The sequence below is a fragment of the Schistocerca cancellata genome, chromosome 12, assembly GCF_023864275.1.
Source record: "Schistocerca cancellata isolate TAMUIC-IGC-003103 chromosome 12, iqSchCanc2.1, whole genome shotgun sequence".
NCBI classification, from domain to species: Eukaryota; Metazoa; Arthropoda; class Insecta; order Orthoptera; family Acrididae; genus Schistocerca; species Schistocerca cancellata.
Window position 1 is genome coordinate 153,650,789 of NC_064637.1, and position 26,077 is coordinate 153,676,865.

General features: G+C 40.9%; 1 protein-coding gene across 1 annotated transcript in view; it reads left to right on the forward strand.

Annotated features, from left to right (window-relative positions):
* Positions 1 to 26,077, forward strand: part of LOC126109759 (DNA replication licensing factor Mcm6) — a 71,566-nt gene that overhangs the window by 27,241 nt on the left and 18,248 nt on the right. The window contains exons 7-11 of the mRNA XM_049914810.1: positions 7,606 to 7,730; positions 9,892 to 10,125; positions 15,951 to 16,118; positions 20,989 to 21,126; positions 23,270 to 23,422. Coding sequence (XP_049770767.1) covers positions 7,606 to 7,730; positions 9,892 to 10,125; positions 15,951 to 16,118; positions 20,989 to 21,126; positions 23,270 to 23,422 — 818 coding nt within the window. The remainder of the gene's footprint in view (positions 1 to 7,605; positions 7,731 to 9,891; positions 10,126 to 15,950; positions 16,119 to 20,988; positions 21,127 to 23,269; positions 23,423 to 26,077) is intronic.

A 26,077-nucleotide genomic window follows, 5' to 3' on the forward strand; every position in this document is an offset into this window, starting at 1 on the left:
AGAGGGTATGTCCCACTGCACCAGTCACTAGGGTTCTTCTCATTCCATTCATGTGTGAAGTGTGGTAAAAATTATCATTCAGATGCCTCTGTGTGTGCTGTAAGTAATCTAATCTTATCCTCACTGTCTCTATTTGAGTGATACATAGGAGGTTGTACTATATTCCTAGATTCATAATTTATAGCCAGTTCTTGAAACTTTGTAAGTAGACTTTCCCAGGATACTTCTCGTCTGTCTTCGAGTCTGCAAGTTCACTTTCTTCGGCACATCTCTTGACACACTCCTACAGGCCAAACATACCTGTGACACTTTGTGCTGCCCTTCTCTGTGCATGTTCAATGTCCCCTGATAGTCTTGTTTGTTACAGGTCCCACACACTTATTCTAGGATGGGTCGCGAGAGTAATTTGTAAACAATCTGTTTTGTAGACTGATTGCACTTCTCCAGTATTCTACCAATAAATCAAAGTCTACCACCTGTCTTACCCATGACTGAGCTTGTGTGATTATTCCACTTCATATCCCTACAAAATGCCCAGGAATTTATATGAGTTGGTTGATTTGACCTGTGACCCATTGATATAGTCACAGGATACTAAGTTTTTTTTGTGTTGTTTTGTGAAATGCATAATTTTACATTTCTGAACATTTAAAGCATGTTTTGTATCTCTGCACTACTTTGAAATCTTATCAAGATCTGACTGAATATGTATGCAGCTGCATTCAGATAGTGCTTCATTGCAGATAATTGCACCATCCTCAAAAAGTCTTGGGTTACTATTAATATAGTCCGCAACATCATTAATATGCAACACGAACAGTAAGGGCCCCGACATATTTCCCAGGAGCATGCCTGAAGTTACATGTAAATCTGCCAGTGACTTTCGAAAATAAAATGCTGCAGCCTCCCTACAAAAAATCTCCAGTCCAGTCACAAATTTTACTTTATTCCGCATACAATTATACTTTTGACAATATATGTGGTGCTAAGTCAAATGCATTTCGGAAATCAAGTAGTTGTTAAGTACAACAACTCAGTTTCATTCCCTGGACACGAGTATTCATCAGAGGCAAGGGTCTCATCAGTAATGTCCCAGGGAGGTGTGACAGGGCTGCTCCTGTTCACCCTATACATAAACTAGGTCATGGATAGGGTGAGCAACAATCTTCAGCTGTTTGCTGATGACGCTGTAGTGATCAGGAACTGTCATCGTCGAGAGATTGTAGATGCATAGAGGCTGTCTTGTATGTAGATGAGGTGAAATACCCTCAGACTTCAAGAAGAATACAATAATTCCAATCCCAAAGAAAGCAGGTATTGACAGATGTGAAAATTACCAAACTATCAGTTTAATAAGTCACAGCTGCAAAATACTAACGCGAATTCTTTACAGACGAATGGAAAGAACTGGTAGAAGCCGACCTCGGCGGAGATCAATTTGGATTCCGCAGAAATGTTGGAACACGTGAGGCAATACTGACCCTACGACTTACCTTAGAAAATAGATTAAGGAAAGGCAAACCTACATTTCTAGCATTTGTAGGCTTAGAGAAAGCTTTTGACAATGTTGACTGGAATACTCTCTTTCAAATTCTAAAGGTGGCAGGGGTAAAATACAGGGAGTGAAAGGCTATTTACAATTTGTGCAGAAACCAGATGGCAGTTATGAGTCGAGGGACATGAAAGGGAAGCAGTGGTTGGGAAGGGAGTGAGACAGGATTGTAGCCTGCCCCGACGTTATTCAAACTGTATATTGAGCAAGCAGTAAAGGAACAAAAGAAAAATTCGGAGTAGGTATTAAAGTCCATTGAGAAGAAATAAAAATTTGATGACGTTGTAATTCTGTCAGAGAGAGCAAAGGACTTGGAAGAGCAGTTGAACGGAATGGACAGTGTCTTGAAAGGAGGATATAAGATGAATATCAAGAAAAGCAAAACGAGGATAATGGAATGTAGTGGAATTAAGTCGGGTGATGCTGAGGGAATTAGATTAGGAAATGAGACACTTAAAGTAGTGAAGGAGTTTTGCTATTTGGGGAGCAAAATAACTGATGATGGTTGAAGTAGAGAGGATATAAAATGTAGACTGGCAATGGCAAGGAAAGTGTTTCTGAAGAAGAGAAATTTGTTAACATCGAGTATAGATTTAAGTGTCAGGAAGTCGTTTCTGAAAGTATTTGTATGGAGTGTAGCCATGTATGGAAGTGAAATATGGACAATAAATAGTTTGGACAAGAGGAGACTAGAAGCTTTTGAAATGTGGTGCTACAGAAGAATGCTGAAGACTAGATGGGTAGATCACATAACTAATGAGGAGGTATTGAATAGAATTGGGGAGAAGAGGAGTTTGTGGCACAACTTGACAAGGAGGGGGGACCAGTTGGTAGGACATGTTCTGAGGCATCAAGGGATCACAAATTTAGCATTAGAGGGCAGTGTGGAGGGTAAAAATCGTAGAGGGAGGCAAAGAGATGAATACGTTAAGCAGATTCAGAAGAATGTAGGTTACAGTACGTACTGGGAGATGAAGAAGCTTGCACAGGATAGAATGCAGTGGACGATGGGCTTCACTTAATGACTGAGAGCAGTGGTGTTTGTGTAGAATTGTCAGTGCTAATAGACAAGCAGTAGTGTGAGACATAACCATAGAAAGCAGTGTGGGACGTGTGACGAATATATCTCTTATGACAGTGCCTTGCTGTTAATATGCTATGGCAGCAGACGACTGATGCAAGTACCTTTTGCTAACAGTAGCACATCCTCCAGCACCTCTCCTGGGCTCGTTACCATATCGGTTGGACCATAGGTCGAATGGTAAACCGCGCCCCGGTCAGGTAAGTCAAAATTTCAGTTGGTAAGAACAGGTGGTAGAGTTAGGTGTTGTGCAGACCCCACGAAGTTGTCAACAAGGCACTGTGCAAGCTGGTGGTGGCTTCATAATGTTCGGGCTGTGTTTACGTGGAATGGACTGGGTCCTCTGGTCCAATTGAACCAATCATTGACTGCAGATGAGCTACTTGGAGAGCATTTGCAACCGTTCGTGAACTTGTATGTTCCCAAATAACGATGCAATGTTTGTGGATGACAGTGTGTCATGTCACTAGGCCACAATTGTTTGTGATTGCTTTGAAGAACATTCTGGACAACTCAGGCAAATGATTTGGCTAGCCAGATTGCGTGCCATGGAGTATAACCCCACTTTTACCTTCCCAGAATTAACGTTTTCTCGCTGTTTACAACATTTCTTTATGGGTCCTGTCACATTTCCTATGTCCACAATGTTAATTTGCACCTGATTTTGCGTCAACTTATTTATAATTTTCGCGCGATTTACATATTACGAAAAAATGTTTGTGGAGAAAATATGATGCTAGCATAATGTTGACCATCCAGTAGTGTCTACAAATATTAAGTGCTTAAGGTTCTCGACACTAGGGCACTAGTCAGTAGATTTAAACGGGTAAACAAGTAAAAGATGTAACAATTCGTGCCGTATCTCCCGTCACTACCTAGCTCTCGCAAACAGTTGTGGCTCAGTGACATGACACATTGTCATCATAAACATTGTGTCGTTATTTGGGAACATGAAGTCCGTGAACGGTTGCAAATGCTCTCCAAGAAGCTCATCTGCAGTCAATGATGGCTGATGGCAGTAACTAGGTTCATTCGAGTGAAGATATCATGACCAATCGCAACCATTTCTAAACTGTCTTTACTGCGCAAATGCAGTTTTGTGATTGTTGTGACCATCGTGACACCTTTGTCGAACCATATTTAGCGTGTTTCAGCATACGGCCATGTGGAGTGCTAAGTTGACACTGTCTTTCACTTTGTGTTGCTCAAATGTTTTAAGTGTAAACACAGCGCCGGTTACGTATTGTATTCATGCTGAGCAAAACGTGTTTTGAGAATTTGTTCTCTTTGTCAAGTGCAGTATTTCCGTATGTATTTTTTGTGATGTTACACAAACAAACAATGCGAGTTTGTGTGTGTGTGTGTGTGTGTGTGTGTGTGTGTGTGTGTGTGTGTGTGTGTGTGTGTGTGTGTGTGTGTGTTTTTCTACATAACTGATGTGGCACGGTACCTGATAACCTCAAAAAGACGAGTACAGTGCAAGAGATGCAGAGTAACACATATTCAAACACCATACAAAATACTTACTTACATAAGTAAAGTTTGGAAAGTAGGAGACGAGATACTGACAGAAGTAAAGCTGTGAGTACCGGGCGTGAGTCGTGCTTCGGTAGCTCAGATGGTAGAGCACTTGCCCGCGAAAGGCAAAGGTCCCGAGGTCGAGTCTTGGTCGGGCACACAGTTTTAATCTGCCAGGAAGTTTTACGTACTTACATATTTGCACTTGACAACGAGGAAAAATTCTCGAAACGCGTCGTGCTAAGCATGAAAAAATACGTAACCAGTACAGTATTTCATTATTTAAATAATGAATGACAGCTGCAAGCTTTTCAAAAACATCGAATTATGACTTTTAAATTAAAAATTCTCAAAATGCGTCATTAAACATGACAAAATATGTAACTAGTGCAGTATTTCATTATTTACATAATGAATGACAGCCGCAGGCTTTTCAAAAACATTGATTATGACGTTTGAAATTAAGTCAAACGTTTCCACTTCCCAGACAGTTATCAATTCCAATTACATCAGTGGTTTTTATTAGATAATAAATCTAATAGATAATAAAAGAAGTCCCTGACAAGTCTTTTGGTACCTGTTATGTACATACATCATACATAAAGTGCGAGGGGGGTATCCTATACATAACTTTAACAACGTAAAACATTTTTTCCCACATTTTACACCATTTTTTGAAGTCCCTTGAAAAGTGTAAATGTAAATCCCATCGAATATATACGGGACATAATTGAAAAGTCAGTTTGCGCATAGTCCTGCCCAGGCAACACTTTCACAGTTCTGTATGGCTATGGAAGTAGCATGGCCCAGTATTTCTGCGCGGGACTTCTTATGACTTGTCGAGTCCATACTACGTCGAGTCGCTGTGCTGTGCTGGGCAGGTGGTGGTCTGAGACGATATTAGGAGGAATCCCATGACTTTAATCACCTTAGTGGACTTTGGACAATGCTACAGACCACGACCTAAATTCCAGAAAATAATATGGACAGAAAAATACTGCCAGTATCCTGTCCTCTTTCTGTTAGCACACGTCACACACCAAACACCATTATGTCATGGAGCCATACCCAAATCTTGTATCAGTAGGTTCAATTGACGATTTTCCACACCAGGTCACAATGATTTTACACTTTTCTCAAATTTGTCTCATGTATAGTAGACACCAAAATCTAATATTTATGGACATGCATGAAGTCCAGGTTGAAGGAAAAAAAAATTCGGGAAAGCTGATCTACAGGCAAGTACCGCTGACACCGAGAGATTCCTGTAGCCTTTCAGTTTTTCTAGAGAATCAGTAAGCAGAAGTCATTACCAGCTTGTTTTGTTAATTAAATTTACAAATGCAAATGTTCAGCTTCACAATTCTATGCTCACATTTATTTTTCCTTTCAAAAGGAATAACGGTTAAAGGTAACACACTGCCTGACAAAAATATGGAACACCCAGAAGGTAAGGAGGAAACAAAATGAAACTTTTCAGACAAATTTCAAGCAAGCAGCGTGTCATTTAATACATTCCACTATATTTTAACTGGATACTGTTGAAGAATTGCTCTGTTCAGCAATATATATAGAACGCTGCAAGTATCCCGCGCACGCGTCACAATTGAGTTCACGGGCAGACCACACTTTCTGGCAGCAATGCCATTGCTGGTGGAACCGCGGAACTCAGCTGTCCTCTACGTTACCGCTCACCGTGGCCATTGGTATGCCCTCTAATCTTTGATTGGAACAAATCGTGGAGATGGCAAGGTTCTGTGCACTGTCCAACTGGTAGCCACTATCACAGCTCATTCGAGTTTCTGCCAGGCATACTTCTACAGATTCTTTAATGATGGAGTCCCAAAAAGATGTTACTGTTGTCGGAATCATAATTCTATCCTACTCCATTGAATGTCCAGTGGAAGCTGAAGTGTTTTTCTTGTTGGTTAGGTTTGATTTAGCTGCTGGCTCACTCCTTGTAGTAGAAGCTGAGTCAGAACACTTCACGAGATCTGTCTTCCAATGCAATGTCTGACATATTTACTATTTTGTTGGAATCCCGTCGCCACGGTTGATTCTCTTGAAGTAGAGATCCTGCTAAGCAATGCCTCTGAAACCCCGAGTGTAGCCAAGGAAAGGCTTAACTTCCATGTTCTGCAGCCATTATTGGAGCAAAAATAGATAACTTCTACTCACATCATGAAATGGCACATCCACTACTTTCCTTTTACAAACATACATTTCCTTGAGTGGTTGTACAGATCATTAGAGTGACTTGTGAATTATATTAGAACACAACTTTACATACAACACACACCTCGAAGGCTCAACGTGACATTCAAGATTTCGCTATATTTATTTGTCACGAAACCGTCTTGCCGTTGGTTTTAATTCTTGGAGAGTGTGGTTGCTCTTTGACAGTCAAGCCACCACCATGCTGCGACACAAAAACGTAGAAGGCCGCGTCCAATGCAGGTGAAGCTGTTTGTCAGTTGTAATACCTTGCCGTTTCTCATATTCCACATGTCCCGTTTAATGCCTGCATATGAAAACAAACACCCGTGCACATTATATGTTCAACTAACTCCCTACTTAATATTATTTTGTCACAATCCTCTTTCCTACCACTACACAACGAGTGTGAAATGTCAGTTGTCTAAACGGCATGTAACACTTCAAAATACAGTGTTTGGCAATAGTGGAGTTGATTGGTTGCAAAAGGAGGGTGCAACATTGATGTTCAGCGCAACATTCTTTCACAGTGCGTGTGGTCTGACCCTGTTGATAAGCTATTTGGTAAATTCTGGCCTTGCACAGTGACAACTTGTCCTTCACTGATCCCAAAAGTTGTACAATCTTAGATGGTGGACAAATCTTCTTCACCTGAAATTTATGGAGATTCTTGATGTTTTAAACATGATGTTGCTCACAAAGGCAAGATTAGCTAAAAATTTTGCAAGAATGTTCTCCTCTTTATCCACTTCCTGGTTCTTCGTTGTAAGACAGTGCCCTATTAATCTGCCAGGTGGAAAGCCCCCCCCCCCTTCCTCCCTCCCCAGAACACTGTCTTTAGTCAGGTGAGCTCTTTACGCAAAATATCCACGTCTGAGACAGTTTGAGCTCTGTGTATGAGTGTTTTAGGCATGCTCACAGAAGAGCTTCTGTGAAGTTTGGAAGGTAGGAGACAAGGTACTGGCGCAAGTAAAGCTGGAAGGACAGGTTGTGAATTGTGCTCAGTTGGTAGATCACTTGCTCACAAAAGGCAAAGGTCCCAAGTATGAGTCTGGGTCCAACATACTGTTTTAATATGCCAAGAAGGTTTTACTTTTATTTTTTAATTCGTTTGGAAGACACTCACTTCCAGGGTGCTAAAATTGAAGAATTGCCCACTAATAATCACTGTGACAGTGACGGCGGTGAGGTGGTTGGTGGTTGTTGTTTTGTTGCTGTTACATTGATGCCTTTCTTGCAGGTATTGTCTTGATGTTGTTTGGTGGAGTTCCAAAGAAGACTGAGGAAGGTACGTCTCTGAGAGGAGACATCAACGTGTGCATTGTGGGTGACCCAAGTACAGCTAAATCCCAGTTACTGAAGCAGGTATGTGCATTGGCTTTCTGTCATGTTGGTAATAATTCTTTAGTGCCATTTTTGAGCAGTTTACGAAGCTAGCATTTGTTTGTATTTTCTAACGTAATTACCATTGTTTTATCTTCATAAGTGCTTCTTCAACTTTTTATTAACATTACCTTTTAAACCATAGTTCTGCAAAAATACAAATACAATTTTAGTGCCAGGTTATGTAAATTATGTAATTGCGAGTGAGCTCTCATTTCTAACATAATTATCCCTGGTTTCATGTCCAAATTTTGCCTTTGGGAAAATATAAATAATAATTTTTGGCAGGTGATTTTGTTGTCAAGTCAGACAAAAATGTATCACCACATGCCAGCAACAAAATGGGTAAAGGGTTTGAACCCATATAAATGACCTGACACAGAACTGTCAAATCTGTTCAATGATTCATTTAAGGTGTGACAGCTAATAACACTTCTTTCCACAGACCTCATTTCATATGAACATATAAATTCTAGTTCAATCTGCATTCATAACACATTACAAAAAGCAGCTAGTATTACCAATCAACAACCGCTCAGAACTGACTCATGTGATCGCTGCTGCATTCTTCCATGTAACTTTGATATTCAGCTTGCACTTTTCTTCGTTACAACTTACAATTAATTATAAAGTAATTGGATGGATAAAAAGTCTACTCATCAAACAGCAACAGGAGAATGCACATACAAAAGTATTAATATTTATAAGCTTTCAGAGCCAATGGCTCTGGATGTGATGAGAAGGAACTTTTCTTCTCATCCCTTCCAGTAAGTCTCCCTGCACTGGGGTTCAGGGTGACTTTTGTGCACTCTGCCCTTTTTCCTAAAACTCACCCGTCGTTTTCCTTCGCCCATCTTCCTTCCCCTTGAACCCTTCTGCCAGAAGGAGCCACTGACTCTAAAAGCTTGCAGACATTAATACCTTTGTATGTGTTTCATTTCGCTGCTTGATGAGTAAATACTGTTATTTAACCAGTTACATCATATTTGCAAAAATTGATCATTTGCATTGTTACAGTCTAATTAGATTTTTCACAATTCAGATTACTTCAGATTTTTAACTAATGTAATTTACAACTAAAAGTTGTGATAAAATTTCTTTCTTCTCACCAAATTACATAATTGCCCACTCTAATCTCTTGCTTCTTGACCCTGAGCCTGTCTTATATCACTGACTTATTAGGTTGCTAAAATCAACAGATCACATGCTGTTAAAAACTGTTTGCTGAAATGTTTAGTGTGGAGACCATCGTCAGGACATCATAAGATTATAAAATGCCTTAACACAAAGTACTATGTTACATAAATACATTCTTGGCATTGGTGACTAACCAATCTCGAGAAAGTAATTATGTGACACAATACTGTGTATTAAGACAATATGACTTGTTGTGATGATGGGCTATGCACAAAATGTCCAGCAAGTTAATTTTGAACAGCTAGTGATTTGTTGATTTTAGCAACCAAGTAAAGCAGTGATACACAATGGTTGCAGTCGTCTTTGCGTGACTCTGTTGCGACTTAAGCATCTTGCTTCTTTCCAGTGAACACTTTTCTCTGTTATTAAGGTATTTAATGTTCACTCACAAGAACTGGATACTCCTCATCCTTCCAGGAAAGAAGTCTTCTAGAAAACTGACATATTTTCTACGAATATTCCTTGAATTAAGGGATGTTAACAGTACGATACATTATGCATGCTTATTTTTGGTTTACAGTGTTACTTTCTCATATTGCTGAATATGAGTAAAGAATAGATGGTATACAGAAAAACAATCGGCCGAGCGGTTCTAGGCGCTTCAGTCCGGAACCGCGAGACTGCTACGGTCACAGGTTCGAATCCTGCCTCAGGCATGGATATGTGTGATGTCTTTAGGTTAGTTAGGTTTAAGTAGTTCTAAGTTCTAGGGGACTGATGACCTCAGCAGGCAAGTCCCATAGTGCTCAGAGCCATTTGAACCAGAAAAGCAATCAAAATTGAGAAATATCGAACCAAAAAACTGAAGGACAATGAAAGATTGAAAGGTATATTATGAATATGAAATATATGTTTGTATTGTGTTGCATCCAAGTTGTGTGTATTGTGTTCTCCAATACTCTCGAGTGGCAGATGAGAAATAATTACTGACGTCTGAAATTATCAGATCGCGGAGGTGAGTCCACGAGCGATATACACCTCCGGCAAGGCGTCCTCGGCGGCAGGTCTGACTGCAGCTGTCGTCAGGGACGAAGAATCGTTCGACTTCGTCATCGAGGCAGGCGCTCTGATGTTGGCCGACAATGGCATCTGCTGCATCGATGAGTTTGACAAGATGGACCCGAAGGACCAGGTGGCGATCCACGAGGCAATGGAGCAGCAGACGATATCCATAGCAAAGGTCAGTGTTACTGGCCCACGCTGAGGAAGGAAGGTTTTCAATTGTCTGTACAACGAAAATATTGTACTCTGAGTCGACTTTGTCATAGTCCTTGGCACATTTACATCTGCACGATTGCTCTGCAATTCACAATTAAGTACTTGGCAGACAATTCATCGAATCACCTTCAGACTATTTCTGTACCGTTTTAGTCTCAAATAGCATGTGGGAAAAACAAATACTTAAATCTTTCCATATTGGCTCTGTTTGCCTTATTTTACCATGATGATCATTTCTTCCTGTGTAGGTGGAGAGCCAGCAAAATCGTGTCAGTGACACTTTCTTGTACTTCATGATAATGCAGATAAGCTGTCCGTCTTTGAACTTTGTCAACGTGCTGTATCAATCCTATCACGTAACGATCGCATACGAAGCGGCAATGCTATAGAAGAGAATGGACGAGCTTAGTATAGGTAGCCTTTTCAGTATGCTTGTTGCATCTTCTACGCACTTTGCCAACAAACACAGTCTGTGGATTGCCCTCCCCATTATTTCTATGAGATGATCCAATTTAAGTTGTTTATAATTATAATCCCAAAGTATTTAGGTGAACAACAACATTTAAATATGGGTGATTTGCTGTTTAAGTGAAATTTCCTTTTAGTACTGAAACAGAGGAATTCATACTTTCATTGCACTATACGGGTATCTTGGGTAAATCATTTTGCAATTAGTTTTGATCTTCTGATGATGTCACAAGACAATAAACAACAGTATCATCTGTGAGAAATCTAAGAAGCATGCTCAAATTGTCTCCAAAATGTTTTATATACAGGGTGACTATATGAAAAAAAATAAATAAATAAAATTTAGTTACAAACTATGGCATGCACAAACATTTATTCAACATATAAATGTCACTAGAGATATTCGGATTTAGGTTATGATACGTGCAATATGCCTGCATCATTGGTGATGTGGTGCAGACTATTAGCAAAATTCTGCATGACCCACCGAAGTGTCAGAATATCGATGCTGTCGCTGACCTCCAGAATGGCTGTTTTCATTTCGGCAATGGTTTTGGGGTTATTGCTGTACACCTTGTCTTTAATGCAGTCCCACAAAAAGGAGTCGCGTGTTTTTAGATTCGGAGAATATGGTGGCCAATAGAGGCCCGTGCCAGCGGCCTCTTGGTACCCCAGAGCCAGGATGCGGTCCCCAAAGTGCTCCTCCAGGACATCAAACACTCCTGCTTCGATGGGGTCGAATTCCATCTTGAATGAACCGTATCTTGTCGAAATCAGGGTCACTTTGGAGAATGGGGTGAAATCATCTTCCAAAACCTTCATATAATGTTTGGTAGTCACTGTGCCATTGCAGAATATCACACCTATTATTCCGTGACTGGACATTGCACACCACACAGTCACCAATCGAGGGTGAAGAGACTTCTTGATCACAAAATGCACATTTTTGGTCGCCCAAATGCACCAATTTTGCTCACTGACGAACACCTGCATGCGCATAGTAATTCTCATCATGCCCTGTGGCCAACTGCGCTGTTTAAACGTCCTAACACAAACCGTTCAGAAGTTATGACGATCTTATTTTGTATAGTTCAGTAATTGTCACCCTGTAGGTTAGCAGCTGCAGAGGCCCTAGAACACTTCGTTAGGGGATGCCATTTTTTGGTATAATTTTTCTGAAGTTACTGGAATGAATGTTCCATTTTGCAGCAGAATGTGTGATGTCTTTGAAACTTCATGGCAGATTAAAACTGGGTGCCGGACTGGGACCTGAATCTGAGAGCTTTGCCTTTTGTGAGCAAGTGCTCTACCAACTGAGCTATCCAAGCACAACTCACGACCTGTCCTCAGAACTTTACTTCCGCCGGTACCTTTAGTCCTGTCTTCCAAACTACACAGAAGGTCTCTCGCCTACCTTTGTAGATACCTCAGCCATAGCAACACTGCCTGTAGAAGGCGAGATTCCAGGTTTGAGTCGCAGTGTGGCACACAGTTTTAATCTGCCACAAAGTTTCAAAAACAGTGCATAATCCCAGGAAGTAATTTATTACATTAAGATCGCGACTAACGCAGTAAAAGAGGACATGACTGGCTTCGGCATGTTAACTCCAATCTTAAGATGTGATGATAATCTACAAATAGTTTGACAAAGAAACAAGGGAATGAAGACATTGGTTGCCAGTGGGAACTGATTTATTTTAATGGGAAAAGTTGAAAATTTGTGCCAGACAGGGATTCAAACCCAGTTCTCCTAGTTAATAGGCAGGTGCGCTGACCATTACGCCATCCGCACAGGGTGGTCACCGCAAGTGCAAGCACTACTGCAGCATGCTTCCTGTCAGACACAAATTCTCAACTTACACCACACACCACTGATGTAGTACCGCTGCTCATGGGCCTCTTCACTTGTGATGTCTTGTTAACTTCATTAAGAGTTTGAGCTTGATGTGCATCTGAACCAAAGGAGTAGTTTTCTGTCAAGCCCTAATTATATATATGTATGTTAATATAACCTGTAGGGACCGGAAAATGTAGCATCTATTTTATGCAAAATTAGCAGCATCTTTTTTTGCAAAATTCATATCTATTTTAGAAAAATTCACTTACTCTGAAGCAACAAAGAAACTGGTATAGGCAAGCGTATTCAAATACAGAGATACTTAACGAGTCAGAAAATGGTGCTGTGGTCTGCAACGTCTATGTAAGACATCAAGGGGGTGCAATTGTTAGATTGGTTACTGCTCCTACAATGGCAGTTCGTCAAGAGTTTAACGAGTTTGAACGTGGTATTACAGTCGGCGGATGAGTGATGGGACATAACATCTCCGAGGTAGGGATGAAGTGGGGATTTTCGCTCATGACCATTTCACGAGTGTACCAGCAATATCACGTATCCGATAAAACATGAAATCTCAGACATTGCAGCAGCCTTTGGTGACTGCACAGCACAAAACGTAGTGCCTCGCCTGGGCACGTCAATATCGGCATTGGACTGTTGATGACTGGAAACATGTTGCCTGGTCGTACAAGTCTCGTTTCAAATTGTATCGAGTGGATGGACACGTACGGGTATGGAGACAACCTCATCAATCCATGGACCATATATGTCAGCAGGGGACTTTTCAAGCTGGTGGAGGCTCTGTAATGTTGTGAGGCATGTGCAGTTGGAGTGATATGGGACCTTTGATATATCAAGATAAGACTCTGACAGGTGACGTGCATGTAAGCATCCTGTCTGATCACCTGCATCCGTTCATGTCCATTGTGCATTCCGACGGACTTGGGCAATATTAGCAGGACAATGTGACACCCCACACACCTAGAATTGCTGCAGAGTGGCTCCAGGAACACTCCTCTTAGTTTAAACACTTCTGCTGGCCACCAAACTCCCCAGACATGAACATAATTGAGCATATTTGGGATGCCTTGCAATACGATGTTCATAAGAGCTCACTACCCCCCTGTACTCTATGGATTTATGGTGGCCATCCAGGATTCGTGGTGTCAATTCCCTCCACCCCTACGTTTGACATTAGTCGAGTTCATGCTATGTCGTGTTGCGACACTACTGCGTGCTCGCGGGACCCCTATGCAATATTAGGGAGGTGTTCCAGTTTCTTTGGCTCTTCAGTGTATATTGTTTATGCAAAATCCACGCATATATTTTCAAAATTAGCATCTACATTTTTCGCGAAATTCTCATCCAGCTTTTTACAAAATTCGTGTATATCTTTTTTTGTAAAAGTCATGTATATATTTTTTGCAAAATTTTCAAATATATATTTTTTAAAAATGCAAGTCTTTTTTTCAAAATGCATGTATATCTTTTTTGCAAAATGCACATACAAGGTGTGATTCAGAAGTTTGAAGACTGATTCATTTTTGAGTAGGAGAGTGCACGCGGACCGGTTCCACCGGTTGGGGGAAAGTAGTGGAGGGTCTCAGGGAATGAACTGACGCTGCGGCAGCTGCCTCCGGAACCCTGGAGAGTGCGCATCACTTGCAGTGTGAGTGCTTGTCATTGACCTCTGTCAAAAAGTGGGAGAGGCGAAAACGGAGCAGCACTTGGAGCAGCAATATGCAATTAAGTTTTGCGTGCTACTGAATAAAACCACCACAGAGACTCTTGGTATGATTCAATAGGCCTGTTAAGGAAGAAGCCATGTCCCATGCAATGGTTTTCATGTGGCACGAACGTTTCAAAGATGGCCACGGGAATGTTGAAGACAACGACCGCTGTGGGAGGCCATCATCAAGCCGAACGGATGAAAATGTGGAGAGAGAGAGCGGGAACTTTTAAACAGTGACCGTCGTATTAGTACTAGATTAATTGCTGATGAACTGGGACTCAGTCCGAGTACGGTGTGGAGGATAGTGATGGAGAATTTGATGATGCGAAAAGTGTGTGCCAAACTGGTGCCAAAAGTTTTGTCGGTGGATCAGAAGAAACTGTGCGTGACCACCAGGAAATGCTCCAATGGTTGAATGTTGATCCGAACCTTCTGGAGAAAGTGGTTACTGGTGATGAGACCTGGGGCTACAAGTACAATCCTGAGTCGAAGCGTCAAAGCTCAGAATGGCACACTGCTCCCTTGCTGAAGCCCAGGATGGTAAAGGAGTGATTAACAAGGAGTTCGTTGCCTGTGGACAGACTGTCACAGGTAACTTTTACGCTGGAGTGCTCCGTTGCTCGAGGGATCGAGTTTTCCACGTCCGCCCGGCGATAGAGAGCGATTGGATTCTCCACCACAACAATGCGACCGCTCACACGTCGTGTGAAGCCGCTGAAGTTTTGGTCAAGTTCAACATGACAACTCTGCTGCAACCACCCTACAGCCCCGACTTGGCTCCAGGTGACCTTTTCCTCTTCCCCAGAATCAAGACAGGCCTAAAAGGGAAGCGATTCGACTCCACCTTGCCATCCAGCAAGCTTTGACGAGAGCCCTTGACAGCATGACACCCGAGGTCTTCCAGAAGGGCTATGAACAGTGGAAGATGCACAGGCAGTGCTGTGTCAATGCTGAAGGATCATATTTTGAAGAATTTTAGTCCACTGCACTTTAATGTCCAATAAATTTCTAGTTCTGAGTTAAGTCTTGAAACTTTTGAATCACACCCTGTTTATCTTTTTTGCAAAATTCATGTGTATATATTTAATAAAATATAAATGATTTGCCACAAACATTCAAAAGGTTTTCATGCTACATGAGTGAAGACAAACAAAGCCGTACTTCTTTGAATTTGAGTGTTTTAAAAAAAGTTCTAGTTGGGAACTTTGTGACTGTAATGTCTGCTTTTGCAAAAACTTCAGTAGTTTCTTTTTCTGAAATGGCCTTTGTTTTCTGTGTGTGGATGTATTTAAGTTAAAAAAATGATTGTTTTGTTGAATAACAACAGCATTTTGCTGCCAGTGAACTGAATATGTCTCCGATTTAAGGTGTTACTAGACTTTTCTTTTCCCACCCAATTCGGTAATTATAAAATACGCAGCATATTAATTTTGAACTTTCATGGGTGTTCATAGCCATGGGACCCATGCTTGACAGTGCCACAGCTGGAACTGACAAGGCACTCAGCTTTAAATGTGTCAAATCAGCAATACTACACACTTAGACTCAAGTTGTTGCCCTGTATTGTGGTTAAATAAACAGAATGTCTTAATATTCCTTTAATGTCATTGAGAGCACTCTCAGTGAAAGCTGCAGAAATTGATTTGTGTAATGAAGTGTAATAAATATTTTGAAAATAATGGCTCACTTGTTTGACATACACGGAACCACCTGATGCGGCAGTGTGGAAACGCACATATTGTACTCGCAGGCTGGAGTGCGGGCGACCCTGAACGCTCGCACCTCAATCCTGGCAGCTGCGAATCCGATCGGCGGCCGCTACGACCGCACCAAGTCGCTGCAGCAGAACGTCTCACTCAGCCCGCCCATCATGTCTCGCTTCGATCTCTTCTTCATCCTCGTCGATGAGTGCAACGAGGTAAGTGCCAGGATGACTGAACGTACTTTGACCAAACTTTGGCGAATTGTTTTGTGTTGTACTTTTTAATTATTAGTCGACCACAATATTATCGCACCTGGGAGTGATGGCTCTTCAGTCGACTTATCACGAATTTTTATCATGGTATGTCATGAGGACATTTGATAGTAAGTGCAAATCTCTCTTGAAATCATTCACAGTATGATATTTTTCCTCTTAGTCACAACTGTACTTGTTTGTGTTAATGTTACCATGCTTTTCCAATAACATCCATGGGAGGTGAGTGCAGTAATAATGTGGTCGGTTAGTATCTGTGTAGTTTGGTAGAAAATGTAAGTGGTGATGATTCCCAAGTTTTTGGTGAATTGAGCTGTTTGATCTCTGCTTTTGCTAAGCCATGCCTTACTTTTTCTTTCACAGTAGGATTTATGATACAGCCTTCTCAGCAAAATTCACGTTCTAAAAGTTTTTGGGGTTTACAGCAGACTTGTCATTTTTGCTTTCCCAGTATTTGAGCAGCTTTCCAAGTTGTTAGGATAAGTTGTCGAGCAACAGAACCTGTACCAGACGCCTGATAAAGACACTAGGGAATTACTCAAAGTGTTGAGTAAAGAGAAAATGACAACTTCGATGCACGCCCAAAAACTTTTACTTTCTTTGTAGTTTAGTACAAAATGTAAATACGTAGCTCACCAGGGTTTGTAATGTGTTAGATTTAAAAAGTTATTCATAAAGTTGTGTAAAACTGTTATGCTCTTATTTTTATTTCTTTTCAATGCAGCAGAGATGAGAGCGTTGAAAAAGTGTTAATATGAATGATAACAGAAAATCAAAGCTCAAGATCTGGTCAAAAGTGAGTGATAGTAGAAGAGCAAGGAATTCTAAAATATTTATGTTAGGAATAGTCAAGGAGAAGAATCTTCCAAGATGGGGAAGGGAGATTATAATTAATGACAGAATATTTTCAGTGAACATAGAAAGCTGAAATGACTGTGGGGGTAAAAACCACTAACATACCCTAATTCAGGAGACACAACATGATAAACAATTACACACTTGACAAAGTGCCGCATCATGCATGACAATTAATTTCATTACTTTTGTGCTAGGTACTCTATTCCCAATAAATTTTGCAGACATTATCCACATTTTCCGCTAAATGCAGCTATAAAATTACATCGTGGTACCGTACATATTTCGGGAGGTATGAAGTTGTAGGCACTGAGATGCATGAAAAACCACCGCGTTGTGTTTCATGTTTAAATTTATTACTTCTTTGCTACTAACTCTTTTTGCAAAACACATTTAGCAGACTGTATCCACATACGCCACTGAATGTACTGATAAAAGTGTATGACAGAGAGAGGGGGGAAGAGGAGATAGCTGGGGAGAGGGGGCAAAATGATGTGGAAATAGAAAGGAAAGAGGAGATGGACAGAGGGGGAGGGGAGCGGGGAGGAGGAGATTGAAAAAGAGAGAGGATGGAGTAGGACATGGACAGAGAGAGGGGGCAAGAGGAGATACACAGAGAGGGGGGTGGAATGAGGAGATGAAATACTGGAACTGAAATAAATATATCACTGGGTACTCAACTGGTACTTCCAGAATTTGATCAAATTTATGGCTGATGTCACTAACTCCAGTTGAACTCTCTCTCAACTGAGAAAGTAATGCCTCATTATTTAATCCCTTTATCCCACAACCGACGAACCAACCAGGCACCCAATCTCTGTTAGTCTCCGTCCCAAGGCCACCTCCACACTTGTACCCCTTTTCCCCCACTCCACTCTTCACTCTCCACTCTTACCACAGTTTCCTCTTCCTCTGTTCAATTTCCTCTTCCCAGTCTACTCCTCCACACCTCCATACGCTGCACACAAGGCCCCCTGCTTGCAGCCAGAACGAGCCCACTGGTGCCGCATCCGTAAACTGTACACCTACTGTGTCTCCCTTCCAGCTGTCAACCATTCATCCGACCCTTCCTCTCGCTCGGTGCCACCTTTCTCCTGTCACCTCCTCCACCTGACACGACCCCTCGTCCCAGACATGTCTGCTTGTGTCTGTATATGTGTGGATGGATATGTGTGTGTGTGTGTGTGTGTATACCCGTCCTTTTTCCCCCTAAGGTAAGTCTTTCCGCTGCCGGGACTGGAATGACTCCTTACCCTCTCCCTTAAAACCCACATCCTTTCGCCTTTCCCTCTCCTTCCCTCTTTCCTGATGAGGCAACAGTTTGTTGCGAAAGCTTGAATTTTGTGTGTATGTTTGTGTTCGTTTGTGTGTCTGTCGACCTGCCAGCACTTTCATTTGGTAAGTCACATCATCTTTGTTTTTTTATATATATATATATATATATATATATATATATATATATATATATATATATATATATATATATTTAAAAAGAAAGATGATGAGACTTACCAAACAAAAGCGCTGGCAGGTCGATAGACACACAGACAAACACAAACATACACACAAAATCTAGCTTTCGCAACCAATGGTTGCCTCGTCAGGAAAGAGGGAAGGAGAGGGAAAGACAAAAGGATTTGGGTTTTAAGGGAGAGGGTAAGGAGTCATTCCAATCCCGGGAGCGGAAAGACTTACCTTAGGGGGGAAAAAAGGAGGGAAAAAAGGACAGGTATACACTCGCGCACACACACACATATCCATCCTCATATACACAGACACAAGCAGACATTTTACAAATGTCTGCTTGTGTCTGTGTATATGAGGATGGATATGTGTGTGTGTGCGAGTGTATACCTGTCCTTTTTTCCCTCCTTTTTTCCCCCTAAGGTAAGTCTTTCCGCTCCCGGGATTGGAATGACTCCTTACCCTCTCCCTTAAAACCCAAATCCTTTTGTCTTTCCCTCTCCTTCCCTCTTTCCTGACGAGGCAACCATTGGTTGCGAAAGCTAGATTTTGTGTGTATGTTTGTGTTTGTCTGTGTGTCTATCGACCTGCCAGCGCTTTTGTTTGGTAAGTCTCATCATCTTTCTTTTTAAATATATTTTTCCCACGTGGAACGTTTCCCTCTATTATATATATATATATATATATATATATATATATGGGAATTGGATACACGTCCTAATCGCCTTCTCCCTTCTGTTTCTATTTCCTCCTCCCCTTCCTTTGGTCATCTCCTTCTCCTTCCCCCTCCCTCTGTCCAGCTCCTCCTTTCAGCTCTCCCTGAACGTGGTAGGATGTATGGGACAGGTCTTGCACCTAGGTCTATTACAGGGATATGAGGCAAGGGGTTGAGAGTAGGCTTGTGCAGGGATGGACGAGGATATTGTGTAGGTTCGGTGGGTGGCAGAGTACCACTGTGGGAGGGGTGGGGAGGATAGTGGGAAGGACATTTCCCATTTCAGGCTACGACGAGAGGTAATCGAAACCATGGCAGAGAATGTAATTCAGTTGCTCCATTCCTGGGTGGTACTGACTCACCAGGGGATGCTCCTCTGTGCTGGATGGTAGGACTTTGGAAGGTGGTGGATGACTGGAATGATAAGGCACTGGAGATTCGTTTTTGTACAAGGTTGGGAGGGTAATTGCGGTCTGTAAAGGCCTCAGTGAGACCGTCAGTATATTTCGAGAGGTACTGCTCGTTACTGCAAATGCGACGGCCCCAGATAGCGAGGCTGTATGGAAGGGACTTCTCAGTATGGAATGGGTGGCAGCTGTCGCAGGAGAGATATTGGTGGTGGTTGATGGGTTTGATATAGAGGTACTGAGGTGGAGGTCATTGTTGAGGAAGATGGCTTGTTGGGTTGAGTAGGACCAGGTGAAGCGAATGGGGGAAAAGGTGTTGTTTCTGGAGGAATGTGGATAGGGTGTCTTCAACCTCAATCGAGATTACGAAGGTGTCATCAGTGAATCTGAACCAGGAGAGAGTTTAGGGATTCTGGGTCTTTAGGAAGCATTCCTCTAGATGGCTCGCGAATAGGTTGGTGTGGGATGGTGCCATGCGAGTGCCCATAGTTGTAACCCGGATTTGTTTTGTATTTGATTCAAATGCAGCATTGTGTCAAAATTCCAGAGGAATAGGTGAAGATCTTTCAAGAGATTTAAGATTTTGAACAAACTAACTCTCATTTTTATTTATATAAATTATCAAGTTGTCACCCTCTCTCTTATTTAATATATTTTGTGAACTAATATCAGAGATGCACCAGCGAGATGTGCAGATAATGTTGCGAATGACAAGAGGCCACCAGAATACACACATCAAGAGTTAAATCAAAATGAGTGTTGTTTTAACCACCATCTTCTGTCTACTGCACAGCAGAGATAATTGTGATAACATGTTTTTAAGTGTCCTTAGCAAGTTTATAAATAGTAGTAAACAAAATCCAAGCAGCAATAGCAATAGATGTAACAGTACACACCCCAAGAGACATGTTACATGAACAAAGTGGGGTTTTTTTTTTTTTTTTATGAAAAGCTGGGTAAATATTCCCTCATATTAGGTCATACTTCTTTCTCCCCAGGATGACCACAGCACATGCAAAGACCAACTAGAACAACTTTACTATGTACTTCTGTATAACGTTTTTTTTGTGTTGCCATTTTAGCCTTAAGATTATGCTTATGCTTCAAAATAAGTTGCTTTATAAAATGATTTAGGCTAAGTAAATCAACAAAAACTTGTGAATGGTAGCGCTCTCTCTCTCTCTCTCTCTCTCTCTCTCTCTCTCTCTGTGTGTGTGTGTGTGTGTGTGTGTGTGTGTGTGTGTGTGTGTGTGTGTGGGGGGGGGGGGGGGGTCTTTGGTTTCCAGTCAAGATAGTGACATAATGTAAGATTATGCAATTTCTTAAATTTTACAAATTGGTTCATTTTTTATGGCATTGTGATTTTCTGCAGGTTGTGGACTATGCCATAGCCAGGAAAATCGTCGACTTGCACAGCAACGTCGAGGAGTCGGTGGAGAGGGTGTACTCGCAGGAGGATGTCATAAGATACATTCTGTTTGCGAGGCAGTTCAAGCCGTTCATCAGCGATGTGAGTCAAACATTTTGTATGCTTCTTTAGCCTAGTTTCTTTCTTTCTCAGTTTGTCTCTACACTTGTTACTTCTGATTTTTCGTGGTTAATTTTTTGTTTTCGTTAAATGAGATATAAAACCCCTCTTACCGAAGATCAAATTTCAGTGATGTGTCTTTCATATGCCGATTGTCACATTCAAATTCATACTGTAAGAAAACATGATCACTGTAAAAAAATTTCTAATCTAACACTTGCCTCAGAATACAAGGCTTTTTTTTAGGCAAGTACCATTATGAAATAAAAATAAAACAGGCAGACTTTTCATAAGGATTTTAATTTTACATGAAAGCGTGTACTTTAATTTATGCTTTTACATAATTCTCATCAATATTAACACACTTATTGTATTGTACAACTGGCTTTTGAATGCCATCCTCATAAAAATGTGCTGCCTGATTAGGCAAGAATTGCATAAAACACACTTGTTGATGCTTGAGGACACTCATCACATGACATTGAAATCTTAAAAGTGTGCATTCTCTCTCTCTTTCATCAACTTCCACACCAAATCATTAGTAGTGATTGAAGGTTGACTATTTCATTCCTCGTCGTGCACGTTTGTACAACCACGTTTAAAACCTCTCATCCGTTTTCGTACCGTACCATTGCTCATAATGTTTTCTTCATACTCTTCATAGACCTGATGATGAATTTCAGCTGCTTTCACCCCTTTAGCACTAAGAAACTGAATCACAGCATGTATTGCACAATTGATGGTGTTTTCAATTGGAGGAGGCATTTCAGATTCTCACAAAAGACAGAAACACACCAATTATTGGTGGGAACTGTGTAGAAAAGTAGATTAAAGTGTGCGCTTTCATGTAAAAATAAAATTGCAAAAAAAAGTTCGCTTGTTTCATTTTTATTTCAAAACAGTACTTACATATGATGGCAATGTCGTCTTCTTAGGGATGATGTATGTTGATTCGCATTTTGCATCACGAAGAAGGTGCAATTATCTATAACTAGCAACCCACCCCTTTTCACATGAGTGGTACTAAGTATCCACATATGCTGGACGACTTGCTATCCATGAATCAGACAGAAAAACACGGTGACTGACTTCAGTATATAATATGTATAGAAATCGAAATAGATCATGCAAGTGGCATCTGTTATTAAATAACACAGATTTCTTTTGCATCCTCGCTTCTGTAATTTGCCTTCAAAATAATCTTCTAAATGACAGTACATTTTTTCTTCACAAGAATGACACTTCAGAAAATAAACACCCAAGTGACTATTATGAAGTGCTAACTTGAGCTGATAACATGAACTACAATTACGTCAAGCATGTCATGAACAAACTCATTTTACATGCTTAAATTTCCAAATCAACTTGTTATCAAAATTACTTTATCCATAGCAAATTAATGCAGAAAGCTAATATGTACATAACTTGAAAATTAATTTCCATATATTTTTAAAATTTTTCTACTGTAGTTGCCAATTGGCCAATGGTATTGGTATGCCCAGGTAAAGTGTCAAACTTCTCTAAAGCTGTTGCCGGTAGCCAACTTTATTGTTAGTTACACGCAGGATGTCCCAGGGGGAAAGGCCAAAATCTAGGCATAGGACAGGAACAATCATTCAAAGGAAAGTTATGAAGTAAACATGGACTCTATAAAATGCATACACTAATAATCATGAGCACTTATTCAGTAGATGAGACGTGTTTCTCAGTAACAAAAATGAACCAATGCTTCTAACTCATAAGGTATGCATGTAAGGTATGCATTTTAGAAGCAGCGTTTACTAGACTTCCTTGCTACAAATAATCATTCCTGCTGTATCTCTGAATATTGACCATACCTCGTGGGACACCTTATATAAGTAGTTCTACTTAATTACAATACAGTGATAAGCTAGCAAAATGTCATGTAATACCTTTTTCTTGAGCTTTCCTTCCATCCACATATTAAGAACGGACACATGACAAGGTTTTGTACTTTGTTTGTTTTTGTGTGTTTCACAAGAGAAGTTTTAGGCAATATTTCATTCATGGATTCTAAAATCATTTAACACACATTTTATTATGATAACAACCTCCTCCTCCTCCTCGAATCTGTCAAATAAAGTTAACGAAATGGTCATTGCAGGTGGCCGGTGAGCTGATGGTGGAGAATTACGTGAAGCTGCGGCAGCGGGATGGCACGGGAGGCAGCAAGTCTACGTGGCGCATCACCGTGCGACAACTGGAGAGCATGGTGCGCTTGTCGGAGGCCATGGCCAAGATGGAGTGTGCGGATGAGGTAGGGAGTGCAGATGTGGTGCTTAAGGTATTAGTCGTGAGCAATCAGTTTCTGAGTGGAGCTAAAACAGGCGACCCCTCTCTGTTCATTTTACAGCACATCATTTGTCAACCTTTCGAGTGATTTGGTATTCCATCTTTCCCTCCACCTGATGCCTTTGATACTCCTTTAGAGCAGTTGTTTTGGGCAAGCTGTTTTTTTTTCCTGTACATGGCAAAATAATAAGTGAAAGGAAAGGAATATTTATTTAGATAGGTAAACCTAAGCAATGTTACTCTTGTCTGCAGTGTTATGAACATAATTTATTTAGAGATAGATCGCTTGGTGTGTGGGGACAGCTACAGCTGTAGAAATCAGTTTTAATGATAAAAAACTGGAACAGCTGCCGTGAGAAAATTTATTGATCTCCTGCCGGTTCACAACTAGTTTTGTAAGTCACATCCTCAGATGCCAAGCAACCTTTTTTAACCATATGGGCTAACCTCTGACTAGTTTTTATTAGACATAAATAACAAAGGAAAGACCATGGGCCTTTTCAGACGTGGAAGCTGGCCCTCATGCTGTTTGTAACCTAAAATCTGAACATTTAAAAACTTGACAGTGGACTACATGCGAGACGTAACTAAGAATCCAAACAAACTATAAAAGTACCTCAGTGATAAATAATGGTTGCTCAAGGGAAGTTGAGAACCCATTTTAAAAATCACCTACAATAAATGGTGCGTACACAAGCAGTGGGGAGAGGACGTGCCCAGAGTGGCCCCGCCCAAAGCGTACATGTAATGAAAACTCAGGAGTAATGTATGGTAATACCTTGCTGTTGCGCATGCGTGGGAAGGTGTATTACAGCTGAGTTGTCTGTGTACACTGTGCTTTGGGCTGTGCCATTCCGGGCATGGCCTCTCACTGCTGCTTGTGTACGCACCATTTATTATGGAGGGGGGGGGGTTCTAAAACAGGTGCTCAGCTTCCCTTGAGCAACCATTATTTATCACTGGGGTTCTTTTATAATTTAATTGGGTTCTTAGTACCAATTTTTGCTCTAGGTTACATCCCACAAGTTTTTGACCATTGCATTTTTATGCTACAATCAGCATGAGGATGGGGCCATCTGTGGTTTTTATGAGGGGCAGCTTCCATGTCTAAATAGGTCCATGGTCTATCATTTGTTATTTACAATTTAACTAAAATTGTGTCTTACAGCTTAGCCCATGTTGGTTGAGAAGGAGGTTTTTTCCCGCCTTCTTTAGTTTGATTGTTGGGCAACTGAAGATGTAACTTTTTAGTCGCAAAAAAAGACGTGAACCAATAGAAGATCAATAAATCTTCTCACGGCAGCTGTCGTGATTATTTCTTATTCAAATAGTTTATGTAGTTATTTTCCAGAGAGTTACAAACTCCAGTTGTGTATGGTGTTATTGTTTCGGTCCTCCCATTCCACCCCCGATCTTGTAGCTGATGTATTTAAACCAACTATTTACAAATTAATGTAAATCAGTTTCTATCAAAGTTGTACGGGCAGATATAACATGCTGTACATTATTGGCTTTGTTCAGATGGATGTTCTGGTTGCGCACTATTCACTGAAGTGGTGTGTTTTCCCGACTGTACAGTTCGGTTTAACTTCACAATGATGTGTGTAAAGTTGCCGATGTCGCAGAGTGCCAGATGTCCTTGATGTACTATTTGAAATCATCGAGTGTTGTGACATAACCACAATATTTCAGACATCCCCACAAAGAGAAATCTACCAGTTTTAAGCCTTGCAACTGCGCAGAGCATTCCTGATGACCACTGGATTTTAACCGCCTTGTCGGAACTCTGCATGTCATCACACCCAGAATGGGCAGGTGACCAACCTGCGCTATCCACATATGTCTCCTGCATCTATATTGGCATTTTCAATACATTGTCAGTACATCTCGCCTGTCAGAGCACCTTTGAAATAAGGATTCCACACCGCAAGTTAATGGAATACCTCACTTTGTCTATTAATGTGGCATACCCACCAAGGATTTTCTATGTTGCAAAAATGTATATTATGACTGTTCACTGCACCATAACATGTCGATGTGGGTGTGAGGGTGGCCGGCTCAGCTTCAGTGGTTGCAGCAACGAATTGTCCGCCGTTGGCTGGTGTGTTGCTCATACACTTGATATGAAATGGGAAAAAAAACAGACAATAATGAAATGTCTGTTTCATTCAGTGTTGTAATATACAACAAAAATAATTTGAATAAATAAAAAAATTATTTTAACATGTATTATATCACTGCAAAGTCTTCTCACCTGTAACTGCTGAGGTGGAAAGTGCAGCAGTGTGAAAGCTCCAATACCTTGTTACACTACAATCTATATTCTCAATCATCACATTCAAGCCTAACATAAAATGTTTGCATTTCAAGAGCTCTTTTTGTTGGAGACAGTTTTCATCATCTGCAGCAAACTATTTGTTAGAGCTTCTTTTCTTGTACCATTCTCTGTAATTTCACCTCCTAGCTACAAGAATTGTATCAGTTTTTCTCCTACCACGTCTCAGCCATTTATGATCTTATACTCGACATCGTGCTCCTTTCTACTAATATTTACCTTCTTTGTGTTTTCTGTCTTTACCCTTAATCTCTACTGTCTGCTGACTGAATTCAGTCATACATT